This window comes from Protopterus annectens, chromosome 1.part0 (assembly GCF_019279795.1).
Source record: "Protopterus annectens isolate FY-2018-M chromosome 1.part0, PAN1.0, whole genome shotgun sequence".
Lineage (NCBI taxonomy): Eukaryota > Metazoa > Chordata > Ceratodontiformes > Protopteridae > Protopterus > Protopterus annectens.
Genome location: NC_056725.1, coordinates 1,204,758,150 through 1,204,783,124, shown reverse-complemented (window position 1 = coordinate 1,204,783,124; position 24,975 = coordinate 1,204,758,150). Strand labels below are relative to the sequence as shown.

General features: G+C 38.3%; 1 protein-coding gene across 1 annotated transcript in view; it reads right to left on the bottom strand.

Annotated features, from left to right (window-relative positions):
• TBC1D10A (TBC1 domain family member 10A) overlaps positions 1 to 24,975 on the bottom strand; it is a gene marked incomplete in the record, with an annotated part of 1,058,544 nt that overhangs the window by 659,032 nt on the left and 374,537 nt on the right. The window contains 1 exon segment of the mRNA XM_044065589.1: positions 16,426 to 16,525. Within this exon segment, the coding sequence (XP_043921524.1) occupies positions 16,426 to 16,525 (100 nt within the window).

Sequence of the window (24,975 nt, the reverse complement as noted above, 5' to 3'; positions counted from 1 at the left end):
ATCGGCCCCTTGCATCTTATACCCCTGGCGCACTGACGTCAGGGAAGAAGCGACAGCAACCGACGCCAGACCAGGACTTTGGAATTCAGGCCAACTGCGGGTAGCTTGCCAGCAGGAGAACCCAAGTGTAATGACTGCAGCAGTGAAACACAATTAACATCTTGTTTTTACATGTTATTTAAAACCCATAATAAATATTGTAAAATCATAGAATACTTACTATTACAAAAACTTTTTGTTTGTATTTATATTCAATCTAAATATCGAAAATTTAGAAAAATCAGACAATGATAGGCACCTGTAAAGGACCCTATCTCATTATATAAATACCATATAAATCCATGATTTGCATAATTAAATATCTAAAAATGTATGTACAACCACTGTAGCAGCCAAAAGAAACTGTAACAACAGAACCACGGCGTTGATTCCTACTGCTAAACGCCAAATGCATAAACAGTGATACTCCAAACTGCAAATATGATCCACTATACGAAAAAACTGAATTAGTTTAAAACCATTTATTAAACACAAATGATTTAGCGCTTTCACCTACAACCATAGTAGGCTTCTTCAGAATAAAAAACATTTACTACACAAAACTTAAATAGTTAAAATTGTTAAAATTGGCGCCAAAAAAAACTCTGTTCCTTAAAGAAATATACACTTATAATATACTGATGTTTACTCTCATGCTATAAACAGTCTAACTAAATTTTACATATAAAGTCTTACAATATATGCTGAAACTTAGTGAATGAATTAAATTAAATATATAGGTGATACATCTTAGAATCCTGTTAAATCATTAACAGAATTCTATAATACTTTTAGTAGATATACTATCATTCAAACCTGGTGGAGTCGTGGCATCTGTTAAGATCTGCCAATAAGTTTCCCTAAATGATAGTATATTTTTTAAATTACACCCTTTTGGATCAGATGTCACTGACTCCACTATAGCAAATTTAAATGAATGCTCTGCTCCCTTATTTATAATGTGCCTAGCAAGAGCATTTTTGTCATCACTTTTTCTTATACTATAATTGTGTGCATATATTCTTTTTTTAAATTTCTGCTCCGTTTTACCAATATAGTAAGACGGGCACTTTATACACTTCGCTAAATAAACTATGAAACTGCTGTTGCAGTTCCCTTTTTTAAAAAAGATTTTGCTCCTGTTGTAATTTGCTAACCTAATGAATGGCTCTTCCAAAATCATTGAACACTGTCTACAACATCCACATCTACTAGTATGTTGTGTATCACCTCTGTACCTATTCCTGTCAGTGTTGTGTCTTTCCAATATATACTTTAAATTAGGGGCCATTTTGTACACAAAAATTGGTTTTTTACCTAGAATGACTTCCATCTCCTGATCTGTCAACATAGTGTACCAGTGTTTGTACAGAATGTTTTTTACTTTGTTGTGATATGTGTTGTACTCTATTATACAAGCTCTCCCATAGTTAGTGTTGTTGGTTACTTTTTCTACCTTTCCAGGGTCTATGTCCATATGTTGAAAACCCAATAATGGGAATAAGTTAGTACCCCATCTATCCAACAAATCTGCACAAATTTTCTTCATCATATTAATACTGTATCCTCTGTCCACAAATAGGGATATAATATATTCAATTTCTTTCTTTACAGCCTCTATAGTAGTAGTCATTCTTAATGCCCTAATACACTGGCCCTTAAAAATGTTGATTTTAGTTCTATCTGGGTGATAGCTATCAAAATCCAGGTAAGAATTTGTAAAAGTCTCTTTTCTATATATGCTGGAGTGGAATGACTCTCCTGTTCTAGTGACAAGGGTGTCCAAATAGGGTACACCATAGTCATTAAAATTGGCCGTAAATTTCAAATAATTACTACTCTTGTTGATAAAAGTAAGAAATTTCTTAAACTCATCCTGGGTACCTTGCCATAAAATATATATATCATCCAGGAATCGCGAGTAGTATTTGATGTGGGTCATGTATTTACTTTTAAACACCACCTCTTCCTCCCAGTCCAGCATAACCATATTAGCATAGATGGGGGCACATGCCGCCCCCATCGCTACACCCCTTTTTTTGGCGCCAATTTTAACAATTTTAACTATTTAAGTTTTGTGTAGTAAATGTTTTTTATTCTGAAGAAGCCTACTATGGTTGTAGGTGAAAGCGCTAAATCATTTGTGTTTAATAAATGGTTTTAAACTAAGTCAGTTTTTTCGTATAGTGGATCATATTTGCAGTTTGGAGTATCACTGTTTATGCATTTGGCGTTTAGCAGTAAAAATGTATGTAAAAAATGCAAGTTAGATATGATAGACATCAGTTTGTATACAACTATAACCTATACTAATCTAATAAACTTAACAGTGAAAGTATTAGATTAAAAACATATTCTTAAGTTAAGATTTTATCTAGAAAGTGCTGTTAACTTCAATATACATTTTACAGAAGCATATTCATTCAGCCCAGGGGGTGTATGTGCTGATGTCTGAATTTGCCACGCAAGTTCACATTCCTCTAATCTTAATTCCCATGGTCCCCCTCTTAGATTAGGTTAAACTTTCTGAATTACTGTAAAGGCAAACTTGTGTGTTGGATTCTCAGCTATGTGCTTAGCCAGGGCATTTGTCAGAATTCCCTTTTGATTATTATATTGGTGCTCATAAATTCTTTGCTTCAGCTTTCTTTCTGTTTTGCATATATAAAATGATGGGCAAAATTCACATAATGCCACATATACTACTCCCTGGGAATCACAAGTATAATTTCCTCATTACATTAGTCTATCTCTAATGGTTTGAATTGTTTCATTATGTTGAATGTGAGTATAAAATGGAGGTTTTTATGGCTTTTGAGATGTCTGATGAAGTTGGGGCATTTGGCTCTACGAAAGCTCTTACAATAAATTGGTCTTTGTGACGTTTAAAGCAGGTAACTTGCTTTTTTTGTTTTTTACCAAGTTAGTAAAGTGCACAGTTTGTAGTTGTTTGCAATGGCAAGCGAGGCTGAAAGTACTTTATTATTTTTGTGCTCATTAAGAGTGCGTTGACTGAAACTCTGACAAATGTCACAAGGAGGTTGCACCGAAAGATGAGGCACCCCCCAAAAAGTATACACATTCATCATGAGAATCACTAGTAACTTGCCATTACATGAAGCACAATGCTTAAAACCTGAAGTACTTTTCTTACCAGACATCTTAATAGAGACACCCCACAGCCAAACAGTATAATCAGTCAGAACTAATGAGTCAAACAGTTCAAAAAAGTCACAGTTGTATCACCATAGTGATATGTAAAAGTAAAACAGAAACACCTTACTGAAATAAACACTAACAGCTAGTAAAGAAAGGAAAATACCAGCTATGGTATTGAAGGAAAACCACAAGGGTAAGGGAGGAAAGGCCATAACAATGGTACTTTAAAGTTTACCAGTGGTAACAACAGGTAGAGCAGAGAAGAAAAATCAAGGTCTGACAGAAGAAAACACTAGAAATACCAATCGCTCAGTAAAAAAGGAAGATATCAAAAGTTTTCCACACAAACCATCAAATAAAGTTCCACTTAGCGGAGAGCTTGGCTGAAACGCAGCTTTACGGCTACACAGCAAACGAGATCGGAGGTAAAAGGGAGAAGGGCATCCTGGGTAGAAGCTTAGTTTGAGAGTTTTTGGCTGGCGGAAGCTTGGCAAAAAGGCAGACTGTTCCGAAGGCTTGGAACTGAACATATCAGTGATGAATGGAAAGAAGATCAACATCAAATCTATAGTTACGGGTACATGGAGGAATTATTAGTGTGTAAACAACGTTAGTCTCCTATGACGATTGAATTCTCATTAGAAATTAAGAACAAGGCTTCTTCAGAAATTACATGGATTACCTAATGGAATATAAATATAACCAATGTTTGGAAACTTAAAAATACTGGCTTTAACATGGATTATGATGGACCTGTAATGGAGAATAGTACAAATATGCATGACAATGTCAAAGTACTACAGCGTGTTATACATTACTGCTACACAGCCTACAAATTATGAGTTCTCTCACATCCGAGTAGGACATGGCCAGTAAGGGCGACTAAGTAAAGACTGCTTAAGTTGCACCAAATCAGTGAAAAAGGCACTTGTGGCCTGTCTCGAAACAAAGCTTCATAGCAAATTGTCTGTGAAACCTTAATTGCTTTGATGCTGTGACCTGCACAAAAGCTATCAGTATAATGCAAATGTGTCCTGGAAATAAAGTGTGAAGTGCTCCCTCCTGAATAACCACAACAGAGAGAATGACAGTTCTGTACAGTTACTTGAGATTTCAGTTAACCTCTTATAGATGGGTAAAAATAATTAATCTCTTCAAGCAAGACAGAACAAATCCTTCATTTGTTGATCTGTTACCATTCTAGGTAAATGGGAAAAGCAACTACCATGGTCAATAATTACAGCTCTTATGGGCAGCTGCCAGACAGTGGAGGAGCCATTGCTTTTCATTACAAAGAGTCTGCATGCATCTTCTTCTGTCACCTACAAATTAGGGTGCAGAAAATCCAGACAGGAGATTTAGCCAGGTGTCAGTACATATCATGAAGAGTGGCATTACCAGTTAAGGAAAGCTTTACTGAAATAGGAAGCAATGGTGCTGCGTTTGGTTAGGCCAGTGAGACTTGCACAATCAAGGCTATGAAAGTACAACATAGAAGTAAGGCAGTTAATGAAACCAGTTTCCAAAAAGACCTTTCATTAAGCAACAAATTATAATTTGTTTAACTGGCACCCTCTCAACTGTCCAGATTTTTGCCTCATTTTTGGACTGCTCCTTGTAAACTATCGAAGTTTCTGGAAAATCACTGAAGACTGAAGTCAATAAATAATGACATACATTTGAGTTTCATACTTCATCTTCATATCCTTCAGAAAATGCATGCTAACACAAGCTTTCTAAGTTTATAAGAAAATGTAAAATCTGTCCCTAGTTTCGGGCCTTTGTCCCCCCATTATTTTAGCCTTTGTCTAGAGTTCTTGCACTAAAAGGTTGTGAGATATGCTAACTGTATATTCTGCACAAACAGCACGCACAGTATTTTTATCCTACAGTTTATAAACATACTTGCATCTAGAAAACCTTCACATGTACATCCGTACAGTGTAAAGCTTTTCTAGGATTTCATCACAATATAAGCACTACAGCTTTCAACCTTCCGCCTCCAAAATGTGGAACACTACCTCTCATAATGTGGAATAAAGGCAAAATGTAGATGAAACACTTGATATCAACTTACTAAAGATTTCAACTACTTAGCTCACAGAATGGTCAAACTGTAGTAAATTTATATTTACAAAAAGTTATTCTGATAAACTAATGATTCTGCATTATATACTGTAGATGTTAGTTAAAAAAATTAACATTCAGTAACAGACCCTTTCCATACGGAACAAGGAACACTGGCTTTTTAAGAATCAAAATAAGGAAGACCCCTCATAATGATGTACACGAAAAGTGTGAAAAAGAGCACAGAAAAGACAAAGCACTGCTTCGAGTTTACTGGTTTAGTTTTACAGTAACAACCAGCCATCACCTTACTCTGGATTAAAAGGGAGTCAGAGCTCAAGGCAAACAGTAGGTACAAGCAGACAGCCATTTCTGGATGGGATACAAGTCCATGACATGATCACAAACACCAATGCACACATGTACACCCCCACACCAATGTACACTTCTATAGGCAATTTTGCAAGACTAACAATTTACTTTGTGCATGTATTTAGATGTGGGATTAAACTGGAGGCCCTGGTTAAAGAAAAAAAAAGCCAAGGACACAGATGGTAAATAGTCAGAAAATTAAAGGAATACTTGAATAAGATCAGCTATTAGGAATCCTGCACAAGAAGCTCTCCCCTGCTGCATTTAAAATATGAAAAATGAGATCACCGATAAAGGAAGACCCATCTAGCAACCCATCCAATGACTGGTGCACTTAATTTGGGAATTCTCTTTTGAACTACACCCATATATGTCAGTTCAAGTAACAATGTCAGTGTTGCAAATATCAATACATACTTAAAAGCTATCCCACTGGCACGAGGCAACCTGTCAGAAGGAAGGAGAACTTTGCTCCGAGGAGATGGCATCTAAGAGCTGTTACTGACAACAGTATCTGGCTTAGGATTTCTGAAAACAGGCATGAGCAAGGAGGCCACAACACACAGTAAGGTTTCCTGGGCACTGGATCCACTGCATCTGCACTTTCCTAAGCACCCTTGGTGCCATCATTCAGTAAGTCCACCAACAGATGTACTACGAAGGTGGACTACTAGGTTAACTTGCAAACATTCTGCAGCTTCCTCTAAGAGGAGGGCCATGGCTCTACCTACGGTTGATAGGATGATTTGCCAGGTCTATATGAAACAGGCCGACTGGCCATGGAGGGGGATGATGATCAACTCAAGTGAGGGTAAAGAGTGCAAATAGAATTATGTACCAATCATGCAAAATTTCTAAAAAATGACTGCTCCAGTGCTGGCTAAACATGTAACACAGCTTTAGCCTCTTACAAGAATCAGTACTTCAAAATTCAAGCATGCACTAAGTATCTCTCTTCCTTCCCCTCAGGATTACTATTTCTACACTATGTCCAATACCCAAAATGTTTAAAAAAGTTATAAACTTCCTCAGTATGCAAATTCTAACCATCATTAACACAGCACAGATTTTGCAACAGTTGTAACACTCAGCCATTTACTCTAACATCACACAAATGATCTCACTTCAGTGCATGCATGCGTATACATTTAACAGCTTTTCTCATGGCTTGTACCCACCATTCATTCAGCCCTGAAATACAGTGAAGATTCCAAATGTTGCATCACTGAAAATGTTTTTCCCAGACGCATCAAGATTCAACTCCTGTTTTGCTCTATTTTTAACTTAATTCTAATGTATAAAGAATTCAGAATTATGCAGTAACTGGGTGGAGGCAAGTCTGATCCACCTACACAAAAAAGTAAAAATTACCAAATACGTGCAAGCATATAAAAAAAGCTCACGAGATGCCTGTAAAACACTTTTAAAACCAGTTAAAAGTTCTGATATGTTTGATGCTTATTTACCTCTGTGCCTTCTGTGATTTGAATGTAAACTAAAAATGTACTTCAACTGTTCCGGATTTTTTAATAAAATGGCATTTTTTTTCTGAGTAGTGCTTTCAATACAGTAATACACCCGGTTTTACATGTAGCCCTCCACTGCTTTATTTTGTTGTTAGTGTGAATATGTGTAGCTTAATTACCAAGTGTTTCAAGTGAATGAATGCCTGTTGTACTACCCTTATTGTAAAGCTGTTTCTGCTTAGATTTGTACTGACTTATTTCTCTCTCTTTCCAACTTACACAGCTTTCCAACCCTCTATACTATAAAGTGAATTCAGAGATTTCCTGGCCAGAGAATAAGGACCTCTTTTAATCAAAACCAGCCACCTCTACCTAATCTAAGGAAGCTAAGAGTCCTAGCACTGAAGGGAGCAAGGAAGTATGTGTTATACAAACCGAGGAGTATGACCGCCCTTTTTTATAATGCCTACAGCTGTATCTAATAAACTATCTAGCCAGATTGCCAGCAGCCATGCCCCTCTCTACCTCTAGGAACTAAACCCTTCTCCTCCTTTTATAGCCTCCAGAAGCTAATAACCAGAGACTCCCTACCTTTGTTTTCTAACTCACTCTCTCAGACTATCAGATTCTGCTGCATTTTACTTTTATTCAGTATGTGGCTACCTTCGCTAGGTGTTCTTCACCCTTCTTACCACATCTCTCTCCTACCTGAACTTAAAATACAGCAGTGCTGTAATAGATTACATGCAGATCACTCCTACATCCTCCTCATTCCTCACTAGAGCACTCCGGGATCCCCTCTTCTATTGCTCTCCCTGCGTTCTCTACATATCATAGGTATTAGTAATCTATTGATTGTTCTCTCCAAACTCTCACTTACTTGTTTGAACCTGCTCTGTTCGCCCTTCGGGCTCACTCTGCTCCCCTACCCTACCCCCAATTCTCACCTACCCCCAGTGCTCCTAGCCTTATACCTCTCTAGCCACTCCCACTGTCCCATTACCAAATCCTAACCTGCCTCTCATTAGGGATATTCCCCAAGTAATCAACACTCCTCCCACATCTCTACATACTCCACCACTTACTCACTACCTTATAACTTCTATATCAGAATGCCTACTGCACTAATGTCAACTTAACCACTTTCTCTTGTACTCATTCCTACCCTTCCTTTTCCTATCCTATATCCTAACAGCCTATGAACATCGCAACTACTCTAACTTCCACCATCCCTCTAAACAAACATCCCTACCAGCTATACCCACCATCCTTGAACACATCAACATAACATCTACAGCCACCTATCTCCTCCCCAAGTATCATAGGGTTGCCCATATTCCCTATAAACATCTCCAAACCAGGAAAACCCATAATATATACATATTCTATCATCCTCTAATTCACACACACACAGACTACACCAACACCTCCTACTGCATGGTGACATTCATCGCAACCCTGGCCACACCAATAACTGCCCCACTAACAGAGTTAGACCCTCTCTCCCTCTACCTTTTACATCCCTACAAGACATCCTAACTCACTCTTCATAGCTCACCTAAATATACAAAGCATAAACAATAAAGTGACCCAACCTGCATGCTCACCTAGAAGTACATGAATTTGACATCTTATGCTTAACTGAAACATGGTTAAAACCAGCAACCCAAGACTATGAAATCACCCCTCCAGGATACAATATTTTGAGATTAGATCGCCTGAACAAGAAGGGGTGGGGGTGTAGCCATAATATATAAAGCTGGGCTCCAAGTTACTTCACTAGATTTACACCCACCTTCAGATACCAAAACTGAAACTCTTAATCGTTAAACTTCAACTAAACACTTGTAACTCCATCTACATTATATGCTCCTATCTTTCTCCTGGTAACATCACAACCCTTGAAAATATCCTTATCTGGCTTTCCACAAATTTCCATCAATAACCATAGTGCTAGGTGACTAATACAGACTGGAATAGCTGTAATACTAATAATCCTACTAACCACATAAATTTACATGCATTTTCCCAAACTATCTCCTCTCCTACCAGAATCCACAAACAGACTAATAAAGAAAGCACCTTAGATTGGATTCTAACAAATACTCAATCCCAAACAATAAAGCAGGCACCCTGCTAGACATTAGTGATCACTCACTAACACATATAATTAGGCAAAAAACTAGTATTCCCTACCGCTTACAGAACCACTTGTTCTAATAAACATTTTAACCCTGCAAGCTTCCAATGTGAACTTAGTATGTGTGATTGGTCACCCCTACAACACCTCCAGCTAGAGGATTGCAGTGACATACTTCATCTCCAAATTCTTAGAAATCTTGGACTGCCATTCTCCTACTTGTACTCTTAGGATCAGAGCAAAAATTGCTCCATGGCTAACTAAAGAAACTAAGCAAACAATATAACTTAGAAACACTTTTTGGGCCAAATGGCATATTACTAAAGACTCAGCCGATCATTTAAAATTTAAACAGCTTAGAAATACTACTAAAACATCAATACTATTAGGATAAAAGAAACTTCTACTTTCAACTTCAACTAACCAATATAAAACGCAAAAATTCTGGACAGGTATCTGACTCCTACATCCAGGCCACTCGAAGACACCAACTCTATCAGGAATAACCCATGAGACTCCCAAACAAATTGTTGAAGCCTTTAATACCTTCTTTACTGATGCCATCCAGTCACTTGCTAACTCATCTCCTGTATCCTCCAATCTGCCTTCCTCAACTAACTTAGCTCCTTCATTTCAACTACAACCTGTTCCTACATCCCTCATCTGTACCCATCTTCACAAACTCAAACCATCTACCCCACTGCTGACCTACTACCTGCCAAATATCTGCAAATTGCAGCAAAAGTTATAGCATATCCTATTTCTATCCTAATAAAAAAAACCATAACAGAAGGTACCATCCCATCCATTTGGAAAATTTCCCGTATAATCCCCCTACACAAAGGTGTTAATTCAACAGAACTCTCTAAACTTTCGTCCAATTGCTCTACTCTCTCTCTCTCAGCTAAAATTATGGAAAACTGCATCCAACTGTTAGACCACCTTCTCCAAAATATCCTATTGGCTAACTCTCAACATTGCTTTCGACCTTTCCATAGCACCACCACTGCCCTATCATTTTCTTACCACATTCACAAAAACCTAAACAATAACACCCTTTCCTCTGCAACCTTCATTGATCTCTCTAAATTATGTGACATTGTCAACCACCACCTACTTAAGTCCCTCTCACTTGATATACATGCACTACTGTGGTTCAAGTCCTACTTGGTTAGCTATCTAAACACCTTCCGGTCAACCTTGGTGTACCCCAAGGTTCTATATTAGGTTCTTCTAGTCTCAATTTTTATTAATGACCTAAATGTAAACATCCCTCAAGCCACATACATACAATACGCAGATGACTCCGCATTAATATGCTCTGCTACTGGACCATCTGAACTGCACTCCCTTACCCAAAATGTCTTTGAATTAGTGGAAAAATTATTCTTACAGCACTGTCTCCTTAATCCCAAAAAGACTAAACTATTGCTCTTTACTCCCACACAAAAGTCCGCCCCTATTGACTTCATTATCAAATCTAACAATGGCACAGTCATATCTCCTGACACTACCACCAAACTCTTAGGGGTAACAAAAGACCACAACCTTAACTATGATACTCATATCAACACCACAATAAAGTCAGTTAACAGAAGACTAGGCTTGCTCTATAAAATTAAACCCTTCCTTACTCCCATAGCTAGAACTACTATTGCCCACACCCACCTTATCTCTACTCTCTGCTATGCTCTCCTATATACACTAATCTATCTAAAAGCAACATCAACAAGCTGGCAACCTCCTACAATAATACTGCCAGATTTGCAACTGCCTCCCCTTTTAGAACCCACCAATGCCAAAATCTGAAACTGGGTTGGCTGGAGATGCATAATCAAATTCTATTCTACCAACTCATTATTGCCCATAAGACCCTTTATCATCCATGAAAGACACCAATACTGAAGTCTAATCACCCCATATAAAATTCTTACACACCTACGCTCAGCAAATAAACTACTGGTATCTAGACAAAAACCCAACAATAAAGCAGGGATCCCTTTTCTCCAACACTGTGGGAAAAACCTGGAACCTACTTCCTAGTGAACTCATCTCTTCTACTCCACTATTCAAAAAGGAACTCAAAATATACCTTAAAACCCACTGGCTATGTCCTTGTACCAACCCTGACTGACATCTCTCTTCCTGTTATCCCAAAGTCTAGCATTAAATACTACTCACCTCATAGCTACTTTTAAGACCATTACCTCCTTCCCCTCTGTTAATCTGCTCATATAGCTGTCCTGAGACTGTACAAAACTCATTCTTGTCAGAGACTATTACAGATTAGGAATAAGTGTACCCATGAAGGCCTTTACTAATGTGTCACTGCCTTATAGAGGAGTCACTGCCATCAAATTTGTGTCCCTGCCTTGTAAATAATTATCTGTTCTTCTGTGACATATACACAACTCTGATTTCAAATGTCTCACACCCTTCTAAATACTTTCTTCTACTAGTGTTTGGTCCAAAAAAAAAAAAACTTTTATTTTGTTTATCTATCATAATTACTAGGTTACAGCAGAAAGTAAACCAAGAAAAAAACAATGCGGATGACCAACACCCTTCGTTCTGCTGCCAGTTAAACCTTAATGTTGAAGTAACAATTGCTATAATATTAGCTCCAAAACTCGAATAAAGCCTAAATAGCAAGCCACAAGAATCTCCAGTCAAACTTTTTTTATCCAAACAGCAAAAAACGTCAAACAAGCGCTTTCGCCCGTTGGTAACGGGAAGCGATATTTACTGTGAAACATTTTAAAACGATATTTAATGTATTTATTGTTGATAATGGTTTCATACAATCTAGTGGGACCTTTAAAAATTGTGTGGTAATTTATCACAATTATTTAATTAATCTAAAGCAATTATTCAATATGATGGTTGTTTAAAAGATATAAAAGCATTGTTCTGTAAAGAAATTGTTACACTTGAAAAAGCCCGTTACCAACGGGCGAAAGCGCTTGTGTTTGACGTTTTTTGCTGTTTGGATTAAAGAAGTTTGACTGGAGATTCTTGTGGCTTGCTATTTAGGCTTTATTCGAGTTTTGGAGCTATTACAGCAATTGTTACTTCAACAATAAGGTTTAACTGGCAGCAGAACGAAGGGTGTTGGTCATCCGCATTGTTTTTTTCATAATTACTAGGTTACCTTGTATACAACTATTGTGTCTGACAAATGAACTTTTATCTGTAGTTGCAATATTCTGCTTTGTTTTATGTGGAGCTTTTCTCCCCGGACATCTACTGAAAAAGGACATGTACCCAGTTAGACTAGCCCGGTCAACAAATAAATTTAAACAAAAAAAAAACTGCTTCTGCAGCTGACATCCCCAGTGGGTAAGAAAAAGCTGCAGTTACTCGCTTTCTTCACTTGAAGTAGTGTACTGTTCAGAAACTCCATCACTTTTATAAATACTAATAATGGCAGAGCTTAGTACAATGCAACGATCCATTTCATGCCACAAGCTACTACATTAACTGTTTAGTTTACATATCTTAAAATTCTCATCACAATACAAAACGTACTTCTAATACTCTCTGCAAAGAAATTAAGGCAAATTTGTCTAGATTACCACTTGCTCTGCATTAAAAAAAAAAAAAAAAAAAAAAAACGCATTTTAACCATTAGATGACTGCGGTATTATCCTATCATCTATATTTTTCACAGTCTATTACAGTCTTATATAATCTACTCCGTGAAGAATACCTTTTACCCAGTATACAGAAGGTAAAAGGTAGGACTCAGACCAGTATGAGACTATAAGCATACAAAACACCTCAAAAATATCCAAAATAAAAGCAGGCAAAATATGCCTTGGCTCAATTCAGTGCCATTCACTTGTAAAAGACAGTAGCCAGTTACAATAAACATGACAACCTTTATTTTACTGCAATTAGTCTAGGTTTTCCTTCTGCATTACACTGCTGTAAATGATTACAGGTATCTAGATCTTAGTTTTACTACACTACAATCTAAATGAGAGTGGTCACCAGAGATTTCCTGAATGAATTATATAAGAGTTCTGCACTATTTAGATTTGTGTTCTATTAAAGCCCTTTAAAATGGAAAAAAATACTGCTTAAAGCATGTTGCCTAGCCATAGATAAAACTACAAATGTTTTGTACTGTTTGATCACAAATTAAAACTTGCCACATGTTCCATCTAGTTGATACACAAGTAAAAATCTGACCAGTCACCTGCAACTATACAAAGCAATATGCCACTGTGGTACTGAACAATACAATGAAAGAGGATACATATGCCATTAGGGCTAAAATCACTTTCACTATGGGTTATCACAAGTCATTCCCTCTTTACAAACCTAGCCTCTTTCTCCACTTACAAACCTCACCTATAGAAATCTAAACGTGTAGCAGAGTAACAAGCTATCACTATTTATCATTATAAGACCATGCTATGATAATAGCACCAAAACCACACCATGGCTTACAAAGGAAACAAAACAAAACATTTTGCTAAGAATCTGAGCACTTAAAATTTCAACAGCTCAGAAACTCTACTAAAACTTCTATACTATTGGACAAATAAAATTCTTTCAACTTCAACAAGCCAACCAACAAAATCCTCAGAAATTTTGGTCAGTAATCAATAGACTCCTTCATCCAGGCTGCTCTAAGACACTTACCCCATCCGGAATTACCCAAGACACTCCCAAACATATTGCTGACTCCTTTAATAAACTTCTTTACTGAAGCGATCCAATCACTTGCTAACTCACTACCTCCTGTATCCTCTACTTCACCCCCATCCTCCTATACCTCTCCACCCACTTTCCAACTGCAACCCATCCCTACATCCCTCATCTGTACCCTCCTTCAGAAACTCAAACCCTCTACCCCCTTCAGCTGACCTTTTACCTGCAAAGTATCTTCAAATAGCAGCCAAAGTTATTGCTTATCCTATCTCTATCCTAATAAACAGAACCATTAAAGAAGGTACCACCCCATTTATCTGGAAAGTCTCACACATTATCCCCCTACATAAGGGTGGCAACTCAACAGAACTTTCCAACTATCGTCCTATTGTCCTACTCTCACCCATAGCTAAAATCATGGAAAAATGCATCCACCGTCAACTACTAGACCACCTTCTCCTAAATGGCCTATTAGCTAGCTCTCAGCATGGCTTTCAAACCTTCCATAGCACCACTACTGCCCTCCTGTCATTTTCTGACCACATTAACAAAAACCGTAACAACTACACCCTGTCCTCTGCTATCTTTATTGATCTTTCAAAAGCATTCAACATGGTTAACCAACTACTCTTGAAGCGTCTCAAGCCCCTCTCACTAGATACTCAAGCACTACAGTGGTTCAAGTCCTACTTAGATAACCAGCAACAAGCAGTGCTTTGGGAAAACACTAAATGCCCCTCTTCCTGTCACACTTGGCATACCCCAAGGATCTATTTTAGGCTCTTTTCTATTCTCCATCTTTATAAACGATCTATCTTTTAGCATCCCTCAAGCTAACTACACAATACGCTGATGACTCCACATTAATATCCTCAGCTACAGGGCCTTCTGAACTGCAGTCCCTTACCCAAAATGTATTTGAGCTTGTAGAAGAATGGTTTTTACAACGCAGTCTCCTCCACACACCCCAAAAAAAGACTAAACTACTAATATTTACTCCTACACAAAAATCTACCCATTTCACTTCACTATCAAATCCAAACATGGCACAGTCATATCTCCTGACACTTCTACAAAACTCTTAGGAGTTACTATTGACCACAGCCTTAACTATGATACTCATATCAACTCCACAATAAAATCAGTTAACAGTAAACTAGGCTCCCTCTACAAAATGAAACCCTTCCTTACACCCACAGCCAGAAATACTATTGGCCACACCCACCTTTTCTCTTTATGCCTCTCCTATATACACTAATCTATCTAAAACTAACCTCAACAAGCTTGCAATCTCCTACAATAGTATAGTCAGACTTGCTACCGGCTCCCCCTTTAGAACCCACCAATGCCAAAATCTGAATCAAGTGGGTTGGCTTGAACTGCACAAACAGATTTTATTTCAACAACTAATTATTACCCATAAAACCCTTTACTATCCAGGTAAAATACCAATTCTCACAAATCTACACTCGGCCAACAAACTACTGGTATCTATACATAAACCCTACAATAAAGTAGGTGATTCCCTCTTCTCTAATGCAGTGGGTAAAATCTGGAACCTACTTCCTTCTGAACTTCTCTCTTCTACTACATTTTTTAAAAAGAAACAAATTATATTTTACTAGCCACTGGCTATTTCTCTGTACTAACCCAGACTAAGATTTTCTCATCCTGTTATCATAATCATCTATTTCTTCGTTTGCTATTCCACCTCTACTTAGTTTTCAGTTTAAAGTCCACTACCTCTATGGTGGACTTATTCTACCCAATATAGACATAATGAACCTCTCCCCCCTGTTGCTCTGAGTTACTACCCCTCAACTAATTTTCTCCCAACTTTGTTCTCTTGAAACTAGTCTCTCCTGCTGCTCCTTACTTAAAACTTTGTTCTGGAATCTCCTCATCCTTCTGAATACTTCCCTCCCATAGTGACTGGAAAAAAATAAATAAAGGGGTGTCTTATTTTGTTCTACTTTCTTATATCACATATGCTTTCTTACCCTGCAGCACGTTTTGTAGGACTAGTATCTTTAATTGAAGTTTAATGTCTTGAAACTGAATTTTTAATGTGCTGTTTGTTTTATGTGGAGCTTTTCTCCCCGGGCCTCTACTGTAAATGGACATATATCCAGTTAGACTAGCCCGGTCAACAAATGTAAAATAAATAATGACAGTAAGGCTCAAGAACTCATCTGTCAAGTGCAGGCAGGCAGGCAGTTCTGTCAGTTTGCAATCTACCTTTAAGTTGTAACAAAAGTCAAAACAATGCAAATCTGTGCCCACTATAAACATTCTACGGTACACAGCCATACTTTTGACTGGCTACAGGCTTTCAAAAAAATCAGTTCAATTATATCAGACTAACTGGCACTTAGAGGATAACACTGCAAAAGAAGTTTGTGTACTTCTGCCTTAAGATAAAGGAACATGAAAATTAGTTTTAAGAGCCCAAGGGATTCTCAACTCATATGAACAAAGCATTCAGTTCAAGGATCCAGTAAACAGACATGGTTTCTTCCTCACCTTTTTGTGTCTCTTTGCCATCCACTTGTCCCAGTTGCTAAACATTTCAAGCCATTTTAATTCCCTTTGTCGTAAAACATCCACTGGCACTTCATCCGGACTAGGAGAACAAAAGAGGAACACTATTAGCAAAGAATTTTACCGCAAAGGAGCATTTCACAGAAATAGAAAGTCTGCAGAAAACTGAATAATGTAATTTCCATGTAGGGCTTCCAGGAAAATAACCTGAAAGACCATATGTTCCTGCTCCCATCATACAGCAAAAGTAAGTTTCCATTTTATTTGGATTGTAAGTTTATCACTGAAGTAGGTAAAACATTTCAAAATCCAAGAATGGGTAATCAGTCACACCACCACATTATACAAATTACTGGGATAAAAATATAATCTAGGATCTACTTTGTGCTTACAACCCCTATTTCAGTGACAGCAAAGGTGAATCAAAAGTGTAGATGAATTCTACTGCTGTTCAACTCACAGATGGCTAGTTGTGTAAAAAAAAAAAAAAAAAAGAGAAAAACTGTAAAATGTATTTTAATGACAGGCATTTTTGGGCATGTTAAGTATGTTTATTTTAAGTGACTAACTGCATAACCTAACACAGGCTGCTTAAGAATGCTTAGCTATGTTGCACCAACTCACAAGTGGCATGAATAAAACAGAATCCGAAAAAAATATGTATGTAATACATTTAACACATTACATACATTCCATTTTCTGATGTATGAATGTAGCCATAACAACCTTCTAGTGCATGAATCACTATGATTACGCTCCAATTTGTGAAAAATGCAAAGCATTAAGTAATTCTATAGAGCAAGACCAGATCTTAATTGTCAACCTCAACTGTTAACCACCTGTGCTTCAGTTGTTAAGATCTGGCATCAAGCTAGGCAGTAAAACCTGTCTGTCCTGCCTAGAAAATAACATTGGCAAAATTAAAAACAGATTTCTGCCAGCTGTCAGTATCAGTAGTTATCTGTCCCCGACTTTACTTAAAAATAAGACAGGTTACACTTGGTTTCTGATAGTGCTCGAGAAGTGCTTTATGGCTCTGAAAGCCAGCAAAACACTTATCACTTTCTTTTTTTCTGTAACCAGTAGTACACGAAGCAGATAAAGCCCCAAGCACTACAAATTATGATTGGGTCTCAAGGTGAGCTTCTTGGCATCCATGTCTTTAACACAAATTGGTCATCAGTCACCTGATCATAATCCTCTGTTATAACAAGATTCCCCCCTCCCCCCCAAAAGGAGAGATATCTATACCAAGCGATTGCAGCCCCCCAAACATCTCCAACGCCCAAGTGAGAACTGCTCTCTCCAAAGCAAAAAACACAGCATCCATGGGACCTGATGGTGTCCCCGGCTGTGTGCTCCACGAACTCAACGAGGAATTAAACCCACAGCTAGGACAGCTGTTTAATCATAGTCTTACCTCTGGATACGTACCCAGGGAGTGGCGCACTGCAACTGTGGTCCCACTTCACAAAGGCGGTGCCTCCACCGACCCTGGAAATTACCGGCCCATTAGCTTGACAAGCCTTATCTGCAAAGCCATGGAGAGGATCATAATGGACCTCATAAATAAAGACATAGGAATTTGCAGACTTTGGATCCATCCCAGTTTGGCTTTGTCAAAGGCAGATCATGCCTTCTAAACTTGGTTGACTTTTTGAAACAGTCACCAAAGCCATTGATGAGGGAAAGGCAGTCCATACAGCCTACCTCGATCTGGCGAAGGCCTTGATACAATACCCCACTCGGGTATCATTGAAAAACTCATCAGCTTAAATGTTAACCCATACATCACAAGATGGGTTGCAAACTGGCTGAGTGACAGAACCCACAGGGTCAGAGTTGCTGGCGCCATGTCAGACTCAAAGCCTGTCACAAGTGGTGTACCACAGGGCTCAGTCCTGGGCCCACTCTTGTTTGGCATCTACTTTTCCAGTACAAGCAAACACAGGAGGGTTATGGCTGACAAAGTTTGCAGATGACTGCAAACTGGGCCATAGTAGAAAACACATCTGACACAGATATCCTTCAGAAGGGTCTCACAGAAATGGATAACTGGTGCCAGAGCCATGGCCTAAAGTTAAATGCCAAAAATGCATAGTCATACCCTTCGAAAAACAAGGTTACCCCTAGCTACCAAATAGGTGGCAATCCACTGAGCACAGAAGAAGTTATCAGGGACCTGGGGACCCAGGTTGATAGTAGTCTGTCATTCGACACCCATGTAGCTAAAGTAGTTAGGAAGACCTTCTACATTGCCCACCTTATCATGAAGGGATTCTCATCTAGATCAAGGGAGGTCATAGTCTCCCTATACTCATCACTCATCAGACCAATGATTGAGTACAATGCCCCATTCGAATGTATCTGACCCGACACTTGCAGCAGCTGGAGAGGCCACAAAAGTTCCTCACCAAAAGGATAAAGGGTCTCAAACATCTGTCCTATGCTGCCCGACTGAAAGAACTCCAGCTCTATTCAGTCGCTACCACTGCTCAGAGGTGACCTTTGCCTAACATACAAGGCCATGTCAAACCCAGATTTGATGAATATGCTTCACCTCAAAAATCTAGATCCGTCAGAGTCACAAGGGCGGAGACTTAAACCTCGACACGGCTATTAATAGGACGTGCTGGAGGGATAGATTCATCACCCAAAGACTCCCTATGCTGTGGAATAAAATCCCGGTATATGTGAGGCAGAGCACCTCGCTGGCCTTGTTCAAGAGAAATCTTGACCAATGGATGGGAGATCGCAGATATACCCCAGGGATTACCTCAGTGTCACTGCTCAACAGAGGCACAGCAAAATAATGGGTATAGTTCCCCATACTAAAGGGGTGGCGTAAGCCACAAAACTATGGGCTAGGCTTGTAAATGCCCTCGGGCAGATAGCCTAGTATGAACCTATGAACCTATATAACAGAACCTTGCTAATATCGAACCTCATGCTGAACATACACAGTGCAGAGTTCTAAACAGCAGTACAGAGCAAATCTGACAAAAATGGGAAATACTACTGAATGTGGCAGCAGGAAAGACAATTCTAGAACCATTTCCAGTTATAAAATGGATCAAACTATAAACCTACCTGAAATATTCTATACAAGACAGATGACCAACACAGGACAATGAACAAACGGAGGGTCAGAAAGTCACTAAATTTGAGATATTTAGTTAAAGTCATTACATTCTAACTTTAAATGAGAAAAATCAGGAACTAGGACCTTGAAAATAAGGCAAAGAGGGCAAAAAGTAAAAACAAGGAGAGCAAACATTTATAAAACTGGTACACTCACTGATGGAGACGTTCTGTTTCCATTAAGACTACAGATTACCCCATGAAGCAAATCACACGTGTATGAATTCGCAAATCTGACTGAGCCAAATACATTAAGTATATTAACAGTACTTAAGATACAGTCTGGGAAAGGCAGTCTACAATCTCTAAAATTTTTCACAATCATCCTCAACACTTAAAAGGTGAAATGAAACAAATATTAACATGCAAATTACTAGTTTTCCACATGCATAGTCCATCTGAAAAAGTTTAAGTGCACCAAAAAATAAGGCAGTGAAACTCCATTACAGTATGAAGCGTACATTACATTTTCAGACTAAGGGATCTCCAAGTTTTATTGATAAGCCCATTTTATGATGGAGCACTGTTGCTTGCATCTTTCCTACATTACGGAGATCACAATTGTGGCACCATTATCCCATGGGTGTTGAGCACAGCAATGGCTTGTCAAATGTGTCAGCTACCAAAATCTCTGCCAGCTCCCCCCATTTCAGGGCCCTAGTCTTAAAAACAACTATAAACATGTAGTTCATAAGGGTGTGTGTGTGTGTGTGTGTGTGTGTGTGTGTGTGTGTGTATATATCAGCCAGAGTCCTACGTTGAGACTATGATGCAGTGGCTTTTGGGGGAAAAAAGCTGATACGACACTGTTTCGAAAGCCCTTAAACTACTGACTGGAGCCCAGCCCAAGCATATTCCACACAGTGATTACAGATGTCTGAGATTTGATTTGGTCTCTAAATAGTCACTGTTCTCTTCCCACTTGCCCTCTTAGACAAGTGTGACTCAGTCATGGCAATAATTTATTTATTTTTTTTAAATCAGGCCAATGACATTTGGATATCATTTCATTAATTTCTTTCCCTCCACCAATATGTAATCTGTCTCATGCCTCCAATATGACACTGAATACTTGGTTACTAGTCCACTACTCAGTAGTAGAAGCATGCTCATGCCTTTGCAATCTCTTCTCGTGCCAAACTGGACACGTGACGATTCTAAGCACAATGGGGAGTGCACAGGTACAAAAGAAGCAACCAACTGTGCACCCCTATGTACGTGACAACTAAGCAGTACGCCAACCAGTAAGAACTGAATGTACGTGCCATTCTTCCCAAGGCACCAGAGCACTGACCACTCTCAGGGATATGGGTGGGCCTTACAAGCTAAGGAACTACTACACAAATGACACTGCACTAAGTATTTGATGCGATGGGAGGAATTTTAAACAGCCCCGTATTAAACAGAATCAGCACTGCACATTATAAATAAGGAAACTGGAATTACAATGTACACAGCAAAAGGGGAAAACCAAAAATAAATGGAACAAAATGAGAGGTATGAATTTGTGGAAAATATTTTGAACTACATTTTTTGTAAAAATTTGACTTTACTGACAATATTTTCTTTGAAAGGGGAACAGCAGAAAAAAAGTTAACCAATTGTGAACTTATGAGCTATAGCACAAATCTTTTTTAGCACAGATCTTTTTCAGCAGTTTAGATTTCTTGTAGACAGAAATAAGATTACTTTTTCTCAATACAACGGTTATTAAACAGGTAAACGCAAATTATTTTACTTTGCCAGCTTTTTGTCAGAATGTGGCCAGTAATTCTTGCTTGGTATACAAAAATAGGCACTCTTCTAGTATGAGAAGTTTGGTAAACTCTCAAACTATTCCCTGCTTTACTAGATTAATAGAAAGAAAGCTGGATTAGGTTTAGTTAACACTGTTGTACATTTGGGATCATACAATATTTTTTGGTGCTCAATAATACGAAATCTCAGAGACCATTATAGGACAAGTGAACAGTGTTAAACAAGGAATTCAAAGAAATTATTAAAATAGTGAAAGTGGTGAAGACTGTATATAATGAAGTAATTAAAGAATATCAGAATAAAATATTGTTGTATAGCAAAGTACAGGGAAACAGTGTATCAAAAGGTAATGCGGTACTTTACCGATTTGAATGAAGACATTAAGCTTGTTATAAAAGAAAATATATTTCTAGTTAATCACTGTGTATTAATCAGATCAGAAAATAGTAGAAGTTGCGAACTTAAACTCGTCTTCAGTCAAAACAAAACAAAAAATAGAAAATATAGAATTGTATAGCATTACTAAGTATTCAAAAGTAACCCAAGTAAGGCAGGCAGCCTGTTTCCAGTTGAAAATCCTTTATTAAGTAAATAAAGGATAATAAAGGAATTTCCACTGGAAAAAGGCTGCCTGCCTTACTTGGATTACTTTAGAATACTTAATGCTGTACAATTATATATTTTCTATTTTTTTTTTGTTTTGACTGAAGATGAGTTTAAGTTTGCTACTTCTACTACTGTCTGATCTGATTAATATACAGTGATTAACTAGAAATATATGGACTGAATCTTCCACACAGAGAAGTTTTACACAGTTTTGTTTTTGGACCCACAACACTTGTTTAGTGGGTTTTGAGACTTCGGGGATACCACGGAGATTACTTGTTTTTTATAAAAGAAAATAAGTACGAAGACAAAATGCATCAAGATTTCTTAAGATGATTGTTGGGTACCTTACCTGTTAAGGAGCAAATGTTACAGAAACTAATGAATGACAGAATGTACATTGCACATAAGGTGACAAACTTCATAACATCTATTTTCATATCAAAAGGGTCAAAATACTAGCAAGTATTAATTTAAAAAGGGATCCCTAGGTTTTATTGATAAGCCCATTTACTATAAGATATAAAGACTGCTGACATGAATGTGATTTTGTATTGCTTTTATGAAAACATAAGTAAAGATCAGGTTGACGAAGTACATTTAAAACACATTTTATATTACTTGGGGAAAAATGAAAGCCAGGACTGAAGGGCTACTCAATAAGAACGGTTACCTGCAGATACATTAAGAAAAAACAGTGTGTGATTATACAGAGGACAAAGAGTAGGTTTTTTTTTTTAATATATGAATAGAAATAGGTTGATAAAAAAAGAAACGACATTTATTGTGAATATGCAAACAAATGTAAATATGTGAGTATGCAAATATGTAAACATATATTAAATAATGAAGGGTTACTTTTTTGGCAAGTACTACAGCTTAACATACATTCTACCAATGTCGGCAGATACCTTTAACATCTCATACATAGGATTGCAGAGTCAGGAATATACCACTCCCTTAGACTGCTATCTGTTCAGCCACTGACAAATTAAAAGCATTAAATGTCAACATATATGTAATTCAATGTGTAAAACCTTAGTTAAACCAACAGAAGGCAGTATATAAAGGTTTGGAAAGGGGGGTTACTTGTCTGCTCTGAGAGGATTAACTGGTGGTCTCAGCTCTGTGCTAGGGACACTTTCTTCTATTCTTCTCAAATATAGAAGTGGAAGTTAGCTATCGATAACCAAACTTGCTGAAAACTGCAGACTGTTTACTCAACACATGTTAAAGATCTCCAAGAGCACACACAAAATACAGACCTGGTGCAGTACTAGTGACCACATCTTCAATATCAGTAAATGGAAGCGTCAAGGTTCCTAGAATTCATAAACTCAAATGCTATGGAACAACTTGTTACCACTCCCACAAGTGGGGAAAACATACTGGACCTGATCATCACCAACATGGGGACTCTATGCTCCAGACCAGAAGTGTATCCCTCACTGGTAAGATCAGACCATAAACTGATCTCACTGGATATTCACATCCCGACCCCACCCCCTGCCCAGAAAACCACAGTGAAAAACTTCTCTAAAGCAAATTTCACACTCCTCAAAACCGAGGGGATGATGGTGGTATATTTTTGGTACAGGACCAAAGGGGGCAAGGGAGCCGTGGTGGTGTACAAAGACGTGGGGGCCTGAAATGGGGCACGTCATATAAACAGGGTGGACATTCAGAGGAATAGGAGGGGACGTTAAAATGTGGAGAATGTTTTAAATGTGGTAGATGTGGGTACTTTGCTGCAGACTGCGAAGAGTGGCGACATCCCCCACAGCTTACGAACAAGGGCTCTGCATGACTATATGATAGTAAAGGAAGGCGCCAAATTCATTATTGTGATTATTGTAGAGAAGAAGAAAGCGAGAATGATTGTGATGATGATGAGGCAGACACTCTCTGCGATGAATGTCAGGAAACCCAGGAAATTAAGGAAGGGTGGGATTGTGACTGTGAAGTCATAAACCTGGCACATTTGGGTATTGCTATGCATCTGGATCAAAAACCCATGATAGAGTTTTTGGTTGAGGGACAGAAAGTGGAGTTTTTACGCGATTCAGGTGCATCGCGTACACTTTTGGGTCCAGCAGTTCTACCCCCAAACTGTGAAACGGATGAGTTTGTCCTTGTGAAAGCAGCAAACGGGAAAATCTATAAGGAACCACTGTCTCATCCTCTATTCACAGATCCACAAACAAACCAAACTGTGCGTTAAGTGCCTTACCTGTAGACTTATGGTCAAAAGGTAAAGGGGATGTAGGACTGATGAAAACAGCCAGTGAAGTTTGTACAACTCCAAAGTCAGGTTTTAGACCTCGTAAGCACCAATACCCGCTAAGTAAACAAGCAGAGGAAGGAATTAAGCCAGTTACTGAGCAGCTAAAACAGGTAGGAATTCTTGTTGAATGCTCAGATTTACCCTGCAATACTCCATTGTTTCCTGTAAAGAAACCGGATGGGTCATGGAGGTTGGTTCAGGATTTACAAGCAGTTAATTCGGCTGTGATCCCAAGAGCACCGGTGGTCCCTGACCCCTCTACATTACTTAATGATTTATTACCTCACCACAGATATTTTTCTGTCAGATACAAGCAATGCCTTTTTCTCCATACCACTACATAAGGAGAGTAGATTTTGGTTTGCATTCATTTATCAAGGTAAAAGATAAACCTACACCAGATTGCCACAGGGCTACTGTGGGAGTCCGACAATATTCACACAAGAAATGGCTGCGAATTTAGCTCAGTTTGTTCCCCCAGAGGGAAGCCAGGTTCTGTTGTATGTAGATGATATTTTGTTGGCCTCACCCACGCAGGAAAGTTGTAGAAAGGATACCCTTGCACTTCTTAGTTTTTTAGCTGAGTAAGGACATAAGGTAAAGAAAGAAAAGTTACAATTGTGGAAAGCACAAGTAAAGTACTTGGGTTATTTAATTTCGCAGGCAGGTAGACAACTGGAGAACAAAAGAAAACAAGCAATTCTTGAGGCACCTATGCCTACGACTAAGCGGGAGATGTCCTT